General features: G+C 40.6%; 1 protein-coding gene across 2 annotated transcripts in view; it reads left to right on the forward strand.

Annotated features, from left to right (window-relative positions):
- The window catches only part of LOC117136142, an 85,789-nt gene extending 81,873 nt beyond the window's left edge, over positions 1-3,916 (forward strand). For both annotated transcript variants that reach the window (XM_033296862.1, XM_033296852.1), the window contains exons 3-7: positions 324-455; positions 509-2,305; positions 2,368-2,629; positions 2,716-3,326; positions 3,381-3,916. In XM_033296862.1, the coding sequence (XP_033152753.1) occupies positions 324-455; positions 509-2,305; positions 2,368-2,629; positions 2,716-3,326; positions 3,381-3,578 (3,000 nt within the window). In that variant the 3' untranslated portion in view covers positions 3,579-3,916. The remainder of the gene's footprint in view (positions 1-323; positions 456-508; positions 2,306-2,367; positions 2,630-2,715; positions 3,327-3,380) is intronic.
- The last annotated feature ends 12,444 nt before the right edge of the window (positions 3,917-16,360 follow it).

Raw genomic sequence — 16,360 nt, forward strand, 5'->3', positions numbered from 1 at the left:
ATTTTTCTTTAAATTTAAAACAGTCAGCTTTTCTATCAGATTTCTCTTGTGTTAGGATCACACCAAAGGTACACTTAAAATAATTGTAAATAAGAGTTTCATTTAAAAGAAAGAAATAGACAAATTATTAAATATGCCTATCTTGTTTCGCAATCGTTTAATTTTTGGTTTACATTTCTTTAAAAAGCTCGGTCAATTCCGTTTCCCATCTATCAATTATTAGAGGTCAAATTTATAATGTTTAATGAGTTAGTTTTAATTGTTTTGTAAGTCCCTTTTGTAAGCACTTACATTATTTTCGACTGATCATATTTTTTCGTCAGTTCGCAAAGCAGGTCGTCTCCAATTTGCACCGCAAGAAAATTGGACACAAACGCATGCTGGTCAGTTATACTCGAGATTCCTCCCTTACCGAGGTCAACACACTACGTTGCCAGGTCGCCGGACTTCTAAAGGTAATAATTACGTTTTTTTCTTAATTAATTATTTAACATTGCTTACTTTTAAGGATGTCCCATTCAACACCCTCCCCATGTATAAGTTCAGAGAACTGTTTCAGTCGCGCTTCAAAACCTCAATCAGTGTTTTAGATTTGTACAAAATGCAAGACATATGTACCATTAACTCGGATAACAATGAGGAAAAGTTTATCAGCTTAAATCCGGAATTAGTAAACACCCTCGATATATCCCCCTTAATGGAAGGACTCCAACATAGTGTTCCTTACTGTAGTATTCATTTTAAAAAGGAGCAGCACAAGGGATGGGCCGAGCAGGAAATCGAGCCACTACCAAACGTCTTTATGAGCATTTCGGAAATTCAGAAACTAATTTATCCACTCCTCAAGGTACATACGGGGGATATTCCGGTGGCTACCCTTCTTCACTGCATTAAAGAAGAGCTTAATGTATCTATAATGGCGAACGAAAATGGCGTTAACTTGGAGCATTTGATTTGCTGTGTTCAGGGAATTCAAGTTCGGGCTAACAATTTCGGAATTAAAATTCTCGGCTGGTTAGAAATAAACAAAGAAATGCAATCAGGAACTTTTAATGTCAGTTCTAATGCATGTAGCCAGACTGCCAGTGATCGCACGAATTGTGGGAGCTATTTCAAAAACTCAGTTGCCGATCCGCTTTTCCAAATTTCCCGCGAGGTTATAGAGCTGCTAAAGATGTCACCAAAATCAACTATGAAATTCAACCGTTTTATTCCCGCCTACCACAATCACTTTGGAAAGCAATGTCGAGTTGCAGACTATGGCTATACAAAGTTAATCGAATTGTTTGAGGCATTATCAAACGTTGTCCAAATTATGGGAGACGGCGAAAATCGTCAAATTACGCTATCCCACCGCATTCAAATACGCAGGTTTACATCAGACTTATTGCGTGTATTGCGCGCAAATGGTAACAACTCAGTTCTGCTTTCCCAGTTGCCATTAGTTTTTACACAGACCCAAAATAAAACTTTTGACATCACTGATTATGGAGTGTGCGACCTTATAGACATTCTAGACGGCTTAGTAAGCTCCAACATCGTGACTTTAGGCGCAGTACAGAACGGAAAAGATATTCTTATATCAATGCCAAAACGCAAGCAGACAAACAGTGAATTGGAGAAAACGTGTGTGTTCGCCGGCGAAATGGTTGAGCTCTTCCAAAACGCTCTTCAGTACACTATTCTATTTCAGAAGTTTGTACGGTCCTATCATTACCACTTTGCATACCAATGTCGTCTCAGTGATTACGGCTTTCTTAAACTGGCCGATCTTCTAGAGGCAATTAATGGTTTGGTGGAAATGAAGTTGACAAGTGATGAGGACAAGAAAATAGCTCTCTCGCCACAAGTAGCTAGAAGAGTTTTCGCTGAACAATGTGAGAACCTAATTTGCAATGCCACAGGAAACTCATCGCACTGTATGAAGCTAGAACAGGTGCTGGTATTGCACAAAAAGAAATATGGCTACCAAATTCAGCCGAAAACTTTGGGGGTCATGGATATGGCTTTGGCAGTTGAGCTGTTGCCTTACGTCGAGCTAAAGAAAAAAGAACAGGCCATTTGGCTAATCTGCCACAATAACGATCATGAATTTCGTTTTCTTTGCTATAGGGTGTGTAAGTATGTCATTGAAAGGGACCCTTCTGCATCAGTTTGGACAAACGTTAGAGGTGAAGTTAAGTTAACTCAATCTCAACAATTGGTAAAACCAATTCATAAAAGCTCATTGGTTAGGGATTTCAATTCTAAGCATAAGGACCAGCTTTCAGAGTCAGCTCTTTTAGCCATGCGACAAGCGATTGAGGTAAAACTGAACTAAAATTTACAATATTTTAAAAACGTATGTTTAGGTTCACATTATTTCAGGTATACAATGATGGTGGCATACAGTGTATTCGTCTAACCCGTTTCATGAAGTTTATAATTGCCATTGTGCGTATGCTAGAACAGCGACCAAGCATGTATCTCTATGAGATCAAGAATGGTTTAAACTGTGGCCTTAGTACCACTTTTGAATTCGGATTCCCAAATCTATATTCAGTGATCGCAGCACACAAAGACCTATTCAGGATTAACAACGGACCAACGCAAGAAAGAAGCGAGGTTTCCATTAATATGAACTGTGAGCGTAAGTAAACTCTAGATATCCTATTAAAGAATATTAAAATATATTAAGAACTAAAGAAAATTAATGATCACAATTTGCCCCCTTAGTTCGTCAAAGTTCTTTAAGCAAAGACCAGTACGTCCTGGAATCCCAGAAGCTAACAAATTCTAAACATAGAGCACAACGGAGCTTCCATAGTCACTTTGGCGAGCATAATGGACTTCCAATCAGTCAGCCACCCCTGAAACGAAACGCAACAATCAACAATTGTTCCACATTCCAAGCACACCATGTCGATAACGACATATTTCATATGCCAGCGAATTGTTTTCCCCCAAGAACCAACTTATCATTGCCTAATAGTTTCGGATCAGCTCTGGAAAGTGGAAGTTCTTCCAATAGTTACAGCAACAAGGAAAACTCTATGAAATCTCTTCAGTTATTTAACAGTTCATTTAACTCTTCTGGCGAGCTAAATGTCAGTCTAGGAGCAGGAGATTTAACAAACATATCTGCAGGCACAGCTATCGCAGTTGACACTTCAAATGAACCATCCGAACTTTGGCGTAGACGTCAACAAAACTTTAATCACCCTAATTCATCTAATTTTCCCAAATCGGAAAATGGAACTGACTGTCCTTACATTATGGGAAATTACATCGCACCACCAATAGGATCCATTTACGAGCCACTAAAGTTTGATGGTCAAGCCAAAGAGGTAAAAGGTACAAATAATCCAAAATATATTTTATTATGTTGTTTTTTCAATTAGAAATTACCCTTTTGGATTGATCCCATTTGGAGCAAAGGATCGGAACAGCTCAGGCATGACATACTTAACATTCGACTTCCTAAGGCAAAAACAACTAAAACGTTTTCCAATATACTTTCGCCTTACACCATTTCGAAAAATGAAAATTTGAAGCGGCAGTTGTTTAGTTTTGATAATCACGATCGTAAAATAGCTTGATAACAAGTTATACACCCATTGTCAAAATAACTTAATCTAATAACAATAATAATTATTTAATGTGTTCATTTATAAATTCACTTAAATGACTTCCTAGAATACAAATAAGAAACCATTTTCCAATAATTGTAATTATTTTGTGTTAAGAAAAGTTTTTTAACTTTATTGTAAGTAAATTTTATTATATAAATGTTTTATAATGTCGATGTATTGATTGTCAAGAAAATCAGGGATAGCAACTGGATCGGCAGTACTTAGTGGCTCCAAACGTTCTTACAAGTCCACAAAATGTATCGAGTATATCTCTTTAAATTCCCAATAAATATTTTTAGAGTTTATTTAAAACTTTTATTTTGCTTGCTTTAAAGTTTGTATCCTTTTAAAGGATTTATATTACATACATTTAATTATATCGCTGCTCTTGTTGAGTGCGTTGCTAACAACAATGTTTTTTTGTAATATTCAGAAAATATTAAAGGCAGTAGAAATAAAAGGAATTGCGCTGGTTAATTTGTATGGCAACTAGTGGTGATTTTAATTTTGGCACTTCAGCTGACAGCTGATTCCAATAACTGCCAAATTATTAGAACACTTTTTATTGTACTACCCCTTCATGACTCAAATATCCCCCTGAAGTCCAATGCACTGTATAAATGCCAGAATTTTATTGGGGTTCAGGGCTGCAATTGTTTCCCGTCGGACTACATTCATGCCCAGGAGTCTGTTCCTCTTGATGACAAGCGCCATGCAATCACATGTAATATGTGCAGAGTTCTCCTCCTCCAGAGTTCACTGTCTGCAATGCCAAGTTTGTGCAAATGGCTGTGAAGCCGCGAATGCCCCTTAATTAGGCCAGTCAAAATGCAAACGGTGTTTTTCCCGTGTGTCATTATGGTCTTGAACCTTTTATGGTTATATTCACGAGGAGAATCTTAGACTGCCAAAGTCCTGGTAGGTGTTCCCAGAAGGACAGACGTTTTTCTTTCTCTAGTAACTTCAGTAAGCCCAGTACTCTGTGGTGACCAACATCACAGAAGGGTTTGGGCCCAATTAGTGGGTCCCTGCCCCTATCCTGGCTAGGTTGTCCGCTAGCTCATTTCCCGGGATGTTGTTGTGTCCCGGGAACCACCTTATTTTGAGTTTGTTGACATCTCCTAGTTTGTCTAGTGCTGTCCTCATTTCATTTACTAGCTTAGATGTTATCTTAGCTTTGCTGAGCGCCTTTATGGCTGCTTGACTACCTATTTGTGAAAGGAACAATAACAGTTTTGCTAGGATTTAGGCTCAGGGTTACTTCCTTGCACCATTGGCTGGTCATATTGAGACCCAGTTGAATGATATCCCAGAGTGTTTCCTCATATTTACCTCTAGCTATAATGAAAATATCGTCAGCATAGCCTTGACCCCTGCGGGTCAGTCTTTCCAGCAACTCGTCTACCAGAAGGCTCCACAGTAGAGGTGACAGGATACCCCCTTGGGGGCAACCCCTTGTGGTAGATACTGTGGCGACTCTCCTCCGATAGTGGCCAGGCACGCCTAGATGCCAGTAGTGACTTGATCCATCTGCTGGTTGTCGCATCTAGTCCTCTTCTTGCCAGGGATGCGTTGACAGCCTCATGGGAGGTATTGTCGAAAGCACCCTGTATGTCTAAGAAGGCACATAACGCCATTTCCTTATGAGTAAGTGAATTCTCAATAATGCTTTTCAGGTGATAAAGGGCAGTATCAGTCCTGTGCTGCGTCAGTTGGATCGGATGCTCTACAAGCAGAGTGCTTCTAGTGCTGACATCCAATAGCTTTTCCAACGTTTTTAGCAAAAACGATGTCAAGCTGATGGGTCTGAACGACTTCGGATCAGTGATGTCTTTCCTTCCAGCTTTTGGAATGAAGACCACTTTTGCTATACTCCAGGGAGTAGGTATGTGTCCTAAAGCTAGGCTGCTGATCAGTATTTTCCTGATCGGCACTGCGAGCTGATTTAGCACTCGTTGTAGAAGGATTGGCTGAATGCCATCTGGACCAGGAGATTTGTAGGGCTGGAATGTACCAATTGCCCATCTTAATCTCTCCGTTGTTACTATTTATTTTGCTTTGGCGCAATCAGTAGCACACGGTCTACTTTGTGCCGTTACCGGGGTATTCCCATCCGTTTGAAGCGTGCTTCCCGGAAAGTGAGTTGTCAGTAGTAGCTCAAGTTTCTCCTTACTTTCTATAGTATAGGAGTTATCCTCCTTTCAAAGTGCCAGATTTGATTCTGGCACTCCTTTGGAGATTGCTCTGTGAAGTCTTGCGCCTTCACATGTGTTTACTATTGCCTGGATTCCTGATCTCATGGTTATACATGGTCAGTTTATTCCGGTAGGCATCCCAGTTCCCTTCACTTTTTGCTCTGTTAAAGAGACGCCTGGTCGCTTTCCGCAACTTCTCCAATTAGTCGTTCCACCGTGAAGCATCTTTTTCCCTCTTGGCTCGGCCAAGGGAGCAGTTTTCTCTGAACGCGTTTGTAAGACACGAGTTAATGTCTTCTACGGCGGCCTCCAGTTCTAGAGTGGTACGGATTTTCCAGACAACCCCAGTAACTGGATCTCGCAGTAAGGAGGCATTGAACCCTTCCCAGTTCGTATTCCTGGGATTGCGCTTACGCTCGCTACATTCTAGATTTAGCCCTATGTTAAAACGAATAATTCTGTGATCTGACAGTGACTCCTCAGGAGATACGTGCCAGTCGCTTATATGCGAAGCCACTGATCTGCTAGAAAATGTAATGTCCAGAACATCAGATCTTACCCTAGTAACAAATGTCGGAACATTGCCGACATTTAGGATTTCTAGATTGTTATTCAAGATAAATTCTAAGAGTGACTCATCTCTTTAGTTCACGGCGCTGCTGCCCCATATCACGTCATGTGCATTTGCATCACATCCGATGAAGATGGGTGAGTGTGTCCTCTTGCAGTATTCTGCCAGTACAGTGATTTCGGGCGGTGGGCACGCCTCGTCACCGGCAAAATATACCGATACCACCACAGTCTTCTTGGCTGCTCCCACATCTTCTACCACGATCGGTACACAGTCCCGCGTGAGAAATTCTGTAAGTATATAATAATTAATACTTCTACATGCCAGGATACAGGCTATAGGGCTAGAGGCCCGTTGATCCCAAATTACCTTGGCATTCTTCACGTACAGTCCTTTTATTCCTTGGTTATACCAGGGTTCCTGTACCAGGGCTAGCCCAAGATGTTGTTTGGTGAACATCCTTGCCAGCACAGCAGAGGCCGCCTTGAAGCGATGGATGTTCACCTGAGCTATCCCTGTACTTCCAACCATTAGATGATCGGCTCCATCGTCGGCGTTGCTGATCTGGAGATACCCAGATCACCATCCGCCGGTACAGCTTCTTGCTCACTCAACAGGTCTAGTTCCATGCCTAGCTCCTGAGAGGATATCGGGGTCTGATCCCCCATCTCGATGACGGTCGCATCGAGATCCTTATCATCCACCAGATTCTCGCTCGATTCGGAGAGCTTATTGGGCTTCTCCTTCTCCGCGGAGACTGGTAGATTTCGAAAAGTCTCGACCCGTCTTGTGCCGGCACAAGCTGAGATGTCTCCAAACCTGAAGCTCAACTTGTGGTCGCTAGAAACTATCTTGGCACATGAGTTGTCATCAATGCCTAGGCTGAGGATTGAGCCACCACCCTCATTCTTCCTTGACATTAGACGCCAGTTCTCCGTGTCCAAGTCATTTTGTTTTTTGATCAATTCCATGATCCACTTTGTGGTCTTGTCTCCTGTCCTGGGGCAGAAGATGGTGATGTTGTCTGACGATGGCAAGTCGTCGCCCATCTGTACCTCCAGGGAGACGTACCCTTGAGGTACTTGGGCCATCAAAGGGAGTAGTCGGTGGCCTACTCTTCTCCACCTTCTGCCTCTTAGGCGTTTCCGTCGGAGGCGTTAAGGTGGAGTTTGCCCGCTTCGAAGCAGAGTTGGGCCTTTGCTCTAGCGGCTGCGGTGTCTTGGCCAGAGACAAAGCTTCTGCAGGTGACTCGGACGCCACTTGCCCGGACTCTCCGTTAGCGACTGGGCTAGTTGTTTCCCGGGCCCCCTAGCCTGGCAGACTCTCGGCACGGGTCGAATGACACCTTAAAATGGAAATTTTAAGAGTTTCCAGCTCCAGCCCAACCACGATTAGCCAGCACTCTTAGAAGAGACATGACCTTACTAAGAGCCTGTTTCCAGCCGCCCTCGCGTGGAGAGTGTGTTTGCTCTTCCAGTAGTGTGTCACAATTACGGCGCGTACCACCAGTTGGTTGATCCCCTTGGGATACCTACTGGCATGGCGGCCGGGACCGACTGTTACATGCCAGGAAAAATAGTCGAATCATTACCATGAGTTATATTTTCCACAGAGCGATTGATTCCTCGGACCCACTATTATCAACAATATAACAACAAAATTTTTAGACTTTATGCATTGCGTAACCCGATTTCGGGCGTTTTCGTAACTCTTTTAAGCATAGCAGGTGTTATGTTGGCAATTTCTTCTTGGATGTTAGTTTTCAAATCTTTCAGAGTTCTTGGACAGTTCACATAAGCACGGGACTTCAAAAAACCCCATAGAAAAAAATTACAAGGGGAAAGATCGGGAGAGTGTGCCGGACATTCCAAATCGCCTCTAATTTAGATAAGGCGCTCTGGAAAGTGTTCCCTCAATTGAAGATTGTGTTCCCTTAAAAATTGAAGATCATCATGAAGAATTCTTCTTACAGAACGATCGGTTAGTCCAAGGTAAGATGCGTGTTTGCCTGCAGAACGCCGTGGAGATCGCTATATTGACGCTCTCACTGCTTCAAAGTTCTCAGGTGATCTAACGGGTCAAGGGACTGCAGTTCTTCGTTTTGTAGCACTTGCAGTTTGCCTGAATGTAGTGACCCATGTAACAATTGATTTGCGGTCTGGGACGCGAGCCAACGGGGCTAAATTAAAGCGATTCCGAAATGCACGCTGTTTTAATAAATGAACATCCGCTTGAAAAGTAGGCCTCAACGGCAAAGGCACGCTCCTCACTATTCCAACGCATGATGGCGACCGAACCGTGTCGGGGCAAAACTTTACAGGAGCCTCTCTTGAACGGGACCACTAGCCCTCCGCTATGATATCAACTAACTGAATGGCGCGCATTTTAAAAAAGATAGTTAGGCTGCCGTACCCTGAATTTAAATTTGTGCCCGTGACGTATGCGCAAATACCCTAGACCCCAAAGCCAGTCAACTACCTGTATATCCCTAGATACCTAATATTTGTCAAGTACTTAAGTCCAGAGCTGTGGGAATTATTCAATTCAAAACGACATCGAAATTAAACTACTTAGGCGACATAAGTCTTTCGCGATCGACAGCACCCTAGTTCTAAGCAGATATAAATAATTTTCAAACTTTTAAACAGAGGGTGCAGCCTGTGATCCCATTCGTCAGCATAAAAGCTTTGTCCAATAAAAATCAATTAAACAAAAGAATAAATGTTCACTGCCCACGTCGCTGTCAACGATTATAGCCATAGTTATAAGAATAATGCATTTTGAAAAATCAGTTTCACATTGGGATTCTAACTAAAGAAAAGATTCCGCTTAATACATTAAAATAAGGAAAAAATAAAGAAAAATGTTTATACCCGACCCGTTACTCGTTCAGTAAAAGGGTATACTAGATTCATTGAAAAGTATGTAACAGGCAGAAGGAATCGTTCAAACTATATAATATGTATATTCTTGATCAGGATCAATAGCCGAGTCAATCTAGCCATATCCGTCTGTCCGTATGAACCATTCTGACACCCTAGAACCGCCCAAAACTGAAACACTTTTCCAAAATGTTTTGATATTTTTCCATAATTTTATTTGTCGTGCAAATTTCTATGCCACTCCCACTCTAACGCCCTACAGCAGCAAACCGGTCACGCCCACACTTTGGAACTATTTTAAAATTTTTTTCAATTTATTCCCCAATATCTATCGAAATTTCGCGTTCGCATTCACACTAGCTGAGTAACGGGTATCTAATAGTCGGTGAACACGACTACAGCATTCTCTCTTGTTTTGCTCCTTAAGAGCGCACAGTATACGCTTAATGAGTCGGTGGCATTGACGGTTGTTCCGTGAGATCGTCTAAAGCCAACCTGGTGATAAGGATCATTTCGGCGTCGTCCAGTACTCATTCGAGTATTTTGGAGAGTATAGCCAATAAGCTGATCGGACGATTCGAGGCTAGGTTGACTTCAAGTTTCCGGTTTCTGGAGAACTATTACCTCTGCGCTTTTGCACTATTTAGGGAATTACCCAACCCGGGGGCAACTTGTAAAGATGTTGGCTAATATCTGTAAGGAGTGTAGAGGCAACATATTTAATGCTTGCCCGTCGATGCTATCCGGGCCAGGTGATTTGCTGGTCTCTAGTTCTGCAGTCTCTTGAGCAACCTCCTCAGGTACACCTAGTTGTAGCGGCGATCCAGGAACACTTGGACTGTCGATTTACTCTAGATTTGCTGCACGCTCTTTATTTGTGCACCTTTCACAGGGTGTGATGACGGGACAGTCGTTGTTCAGGCAGAAAAGCATCCAGAAGCATCTCTTTGTTTCTCGGTGAGTCTTGTTTGGGGGTTTTTCCGGAATACTGGGATGTTGATGAACAGGTTGACTGCACAATGATCGGAGAGGAGGTCTGTGTTGGCCTGATCAATACCTTTTTGAGACGTAAAATCTAGCAGATCGGGATGCTTTATGGGATCGGTAGGCCAATGAGTGGGCTCGCCTGTAGAGTGTTAGTCCTGTCCATTGCGCTGCAGGTATCCGTGTCCGTATCCGCAACCCCCACCATGAGTAGAACTTCTGCCAGAAATGAAAGGGAATCCGAGGCACTTAAAGAAATCCTGTAGGTTCCTTTCAGTTAGCGAATGCCTGGGAGGGAAATAGACTGCTCCGATGGTAATGTCTCCCTAAAGACTAGTGATTCTAGGGTTGGCACATTGAGGTCTTTCCTCCTGGATCGCTGTTAGCTTCGTATAATTAATGCCGCTTCTGATAAGGATGAATGCTCCCCCCCTCGCTCCGACTGATGATGGTGAGCTTGGATGAGGACGTATCCGCTGATGGTTAATTGGGAAAAATAAACTTAATCAATAACAATATAAAACAGATAAATAAAAAGTTCAGGCCTTCTATAATTTTTTAAAAAGTCTAAATTACAAAAAATAGTATAGTTTCTTTTCTCACACTAATTATAAAATATTAAAGCGCAAGCGTATTATAGTCTAATGTTTAGAAACAGTGACGAAAACAGTGAACTAAAGACTTAAGGAATAATATCAAGCAAGGGGGTTCGTTAAGACCGACGAAGACATAGAATTAAAGAACTTATTGGACGGCTTTAGAGACTAAGTAAAAATGTTTAACGATCAAGAGCAATCTCAGGGCCTTCATCCGGAGTCCGACATCCGCATTGGCTGTGAACGAGCCTGGTTCGTTGCAAACTTTAATAAAAACGTAGAAGATAAATCTCACTATTCAGAAAACCGCTGTCAGGGTAGCAGTTTTCAAAACACACCATAATATAATTATCACAACTCGCAGGCTACTTTCCAAAAAAACCCACACAATAATATACCGGGCACTAGTAGTATTCAAGCTGGGGAACTCATCTTTCTAAATACCAATGAAGTACAGTTTGAATACAACAGAACAACGAATTTAACAATCCTCGAAAAATCTATGCCCAAAAACAAGGCACTGAAACAATACACGTCGATCCTACATCACGCTCTAAATTCAGGGGCGAACAGAGAACTTGTAGTCGTCAACGGTTGAACCATACGGCCCAGGAGAAGTCATATCAAGAGTATAGGGTAAAATCGTCTTTTAAAGCTGTGGAAATCGAGGCAGATATAATGTCCGATTTCCGTACAAATTTCGTATGAAACACGAACTCACATAAATCCATTGTCATGTTCTATCACAGAAAGGTCGTCCAACCACCACGATCTCTTGCACATGACGCTGCAACGTTATTTAATTGCAACGAATGATCCTGAACTGCTTGCAATAGAATGGGCACTTCAAAATCTCAAATGTTACTTATATGGAAGAAGACAGCCACTGACCGGCTCAATGTCAGATAAAAATCCGAATCCCAGGCCTAAAAGGTGAAAGCGTTTGTTGACGAACACAACGAACAAGTATTCCGTAAGCCGGGACAAGAAAACCAAGTAGTCGATGCCTTGTCACCGCAAAACGTAAATGCACTAGATAATAGCGAACTCTCCAAAGCAAGGAGTCATTTACCTAAATTGTGCAATCAACAGAAAAACATTTGAGTTGTTTCAGAAACCAAATAGTGATTGAGTGATGAGGCTGATTTCCTTTTCATATTAATGATTTCTTTTCATATTTAACCAAGAGATAATTCTATAGTCGAGTTTCCCGAATATCAGATACCCGTAACATAGCTAGTGTGAATGCGAACGCGAAATTTCAGCATTTTCCAGGGATATCGATAGATATTAGGAAATAAAATAAGAAAAAATTTTAAAATAGTTCCGAAGTGTGGACGTGACCGGTTCGGCGACTTTAGGGCGTTAGATTGGGCGTGGCAAAAAGTTTTTATGGCAAATCTATAGAAATTCACACGACTAATAAAGTTATGAATATATATCCAACCATTTTTCAAAAATGTGGGCGTTGCAGTTTTGGGAGGTTTTGTGGCGTTCGAGTGGGCGTGGCAAAAATTTAGTGAGACAAATCGATAGAAATTATTAAGATTAAGAAAATTATAAAAAAAATGGTTTAAAAATGTGTGCGTGAAATTTTGGCCGATTTTAGGGCGTTAGAGTGGTCGTGGCAAATTTATTTTTCTGCAAATCGATAGAAATTTACCAGACTAATAAAAATGTTAAAAATATCAACTCAACAATGTGGGCGTGGCAGTTTTGTGTGGTTTGTGGGCGTTTGTGGTTTGTGGTTGTTGGCGTTTGTCTCTAGAATATGTATGCTGAATCGCAAACTTCTACCTTCCTGAGATCTTGACGTTCATACGGACAGACGGACATGTCTAGATCGACTCGGCCATTGATCATGTTCAAGAATATATTTACTTTATATAGTGGGAAACGCTTTATTCTGCCTGTGACATTTGTTTCAATGAATCTAGTATACCCGTTACTAAAATTGTGCGATTAACAGTGCGATTGAGCGCTCATTAAAAGAATTGATAAATATATACTTATACCTATTTACTTACGTAGTTATTAATTTGTTAGTCGAATAAATGATCCGTCAATAACAATGACAAAGATCAACGCTGAAACAACTTTAAATTGAAACACGAACAATTTCGGTGAACGTCTTTATTCCAGGAATGCCAGCTTAAGACTACTGTACAGAGTTTTGATCGGCTCGAAGTGAGTTGCGAGAAACGGGAATGTCTAGTCAGTGTATTTGAGGGTGTGGGGTTTGATTTTTTCTATATGTGTACAAAAGAACGATATGTAAACAAAAAATGTGAATTGGTTTCATGTGTTTGTGCATGTGCAAGCTTGTATGTACAATGATTGTAAGCGTAATATGTGAAGCATGTTATGCTACTTCCCTCCCCTTAAAAGGAAGCTTATGCTTGTAATGGGCTTGACGCATATAATCTTGGTAATGCAGTTGGGTTTGTATCTTGTGTTTCTATAATTGTTTTTGTTATTTTTAGTTTTAAGTAGATACAAACTATACAAAAATGTGAGGCTAATGAGTGATACGATAATAGAGACTGTAATATTATTATTTGATATTAGTTTTACAATGTCTTTATGTTCTATTGGTTTTATTTTTATTAATTCGATGGGTGTGTACAATGGTGTTAGATTTATTTCGGGATTCAGCTGATTTTTGTTTAACGTTATTTTTCCTATTTTGATTTTACATTGTTTTATTGTTATTATTTTGTTGCCGTTAATTATTACATTTTTATTTATTTCTTGGTGTTGGAAATATAAGATTGCATATCATCTGTCTGGCAACTTTATTACTCTCTCAGAGAGCAAGCTTCTCTTGCTCTCATTTGCCACTCAAAGTAGTGAAGCATGTATACGAAGTTATGTACACAGTTCAGTTCTAATAAAGCATTCACCCTAATCACATCTCATTGTCTCAATCATTTTACCGCGGCGGCACTCTTATGCAAACATTTGGTTATGGGCCCAGGCCCTACGCGTAAAGAAATGTATTGATTCGTTTACAAAGTATTCGTGAAGTGATCAAAGTGAAGTAATCAAAAATAAAACAAAGTTAAGAGAAAAGAACTCGCGTCTATCTTTGTCTAAATATTAAAAAAAACAAAAAAAAAAACTAATTAAGGCAAAATGAGTATATCCCTGCAAATCGAAAAGTTAGGTGAGGACAATTTCGATGTTTGGTGCATGTCTATGTGTAGCGTGATAGTCACCACAGACTTATGGGATGTTACTAGTGGCAAAAAAGTAAGGCCAGTGACACCGGCAGAAGCCTTAAAGTGGGACGTTGTAAATGAAAAGGCATTATCATGTTTGATCTTGCATGTGAAACCATCACAGTTGATACACATAAAATTGTGTGTAACGTGTGTGTGTAACGGCCTACGAGGCGTGGCAAAAACTCAAAGAAGTGCACATGCCATCGAGCCCAGAAAGAAAGAGTTACCTTTATCAAAAACTTGTGAACTTGAAAATGCAAAGCAATGATAAAGTAGATGTGTATGTTAACTCTTTCGTAGAAATAATTGGAAAATTGTCGGAGTTGGACATAAAGATTAACGAAGAGTTACAAGTGATTATGTTGCTCACGGGCTTACCAGAAAATTATGAAAATTTTGTAGTGGCAATCAAAACCCGTGATAGCTTGCCATCATTAGAACAATTGAAAATCAAGCTTCTAGAAGAAGGAGCGCGTCGAGAAAAAAGGGATGATGAGCGTGATCAGTCCCAAGCTGTGTATACACATTCCAAAGTGAACAGTTATAACAGCAAAACACAAAGTGAGAACCGCGACGCCAATTCCAATGTTAATTCCAAAAACAAAAAGAAATTCGTTAGAAAAGACAAAAACAAAAATTCGTTTGAAGGGAATTGTTACATTTGCAAAAAGTATGGGCACCGAGCCCATGATTGCCGAAATAAGCAAAAGAACGAAGTCGCCAAAGACGACGAGACAAACAACTGTTTAATGCATACCGATTGCGGACCCAGCAAGCAAGACAAAAATACATGGTGTCTTGACAGTGGTGCAACTTCGCACATGTGTTGTGTAAAGGGTATGTTCATTTCGTTCAAAGAAAAAACTGCTTCAGTAAAATTAGCAGCTGAAAAATATGTAGAGTCACCCGGTATTGGTACGGTGAGCATGAAAGTAAACGGCATAAACTTGAAATTGCAAAATGTTTTGTATGTGCCAGCACTCAATATGAATTGTTTGTCAGTAAGTAAAGCGGCTGAGTTTGAACACAGCATTATTTTTGGAAAAAATGAGGCACAAGTAAAAAACAAACAAGGACAAATAATGTTGCGCGCGTCAATTGAAAATAATTTATACTTGTTCAAAGTTAACAGTAATCAAATAAACGCGGTAAATTCTGTAAACAAGAATGAAATTAAATGGTAGTCGGAATAGACAGTAAAATAACGGGCAGAAATATAAATTGTGATACGTGTAACAAAGCAAAGCTATGTGCCAAATAAGGCAGAAACAGTTACAAAATGCGTTCTCGAATTGATACATACCGATGTATGTGGCCCAATGAACGTAAAATCGTTGGCAGGTAATAGGTATTTTATTACGTTCATAGACGACTTCACAAGAAAAATTCACGTGTATTTTTTGAAAGCAAAAAATGAAGCATTCGAAAAGTTCAAAATATTCAAAGAATTAGTTGAACGGCAAACCGGAAAAAGAATTAAATCGTTACGCAGTGATAATGGCACTGAATATATCAACAAACAATTTAACGATTATTTAAGCCAATGCGGGATAAAGAGACAGTTAAGTGTCCCGTATACCCCTCAGCAAAACGGAATTGCTGAACGTGCAAACCGCACAATTGTGGAAATGGCCAAAAGTCTTTTAATACATGCTGGTTTGGATGAATTTTTATGGGCTGAAGCCGTGCACACTGCCACCCATATAAGGAACAGGTGTCCTTCAAGAACCTTATATGACCGCACACCATTCGAATACTGGAACAACCGGAAAGCTTCTGTAAAGCATCTTAGAATTTTCGGTTCACGAGCGTTTGCATTATCTAGACCCAAAGGAGGAAAGTTCCAGGCAAAAGCAAAAGAGTACGTATTTGTTGGCTACTCTTTTACAGCAAAAGCATACAGGCTGTATGATCCTCAAAGAAGAAATGTATACGAGCTCCGAGACGTCAAATTTATTGAGGTTGAGTTTCCAACCAAAATTAAAGACACGTCACTTAATACAAATACAAATAATGACTTTCAAACAAGTATTATTCGTTTTGAGCCAATCAAGGAATCCATGAACACTGATCAAAATACTCCCGAACCGATCAATGAGCTAGCTGAGGCCAGCAGTACTGACGATGAAGAAGCCGTTGACGACACCGATGAGGGCAGGATGTTTGTCAGTGCCAATGACGACTCTGATGACCAATCTGCAGATGACACCCTAATGGCACAACAGCGAAGGCCAGGCCGACCAAAGTTCATGCAAACCAGGCCAACCAGGAAGGCCGAAAAAGGTGTATCAAACTCT

The sequence above is a fragment of the Drosophila mauritiana genome, chromosome 2L (assembly GCF_004382145.1).
Source record: "Drosophila mauritiana strain mau12 chromosome 2L, ASM438214v1, whole genome shotgun sequence".
Taxonomy (NCBI): Eukaryota; Metazoa; Arthropoda; class Insecta; order Diptera; family Drosophilidae; genus Drosophila; species Drosophila mauritiana.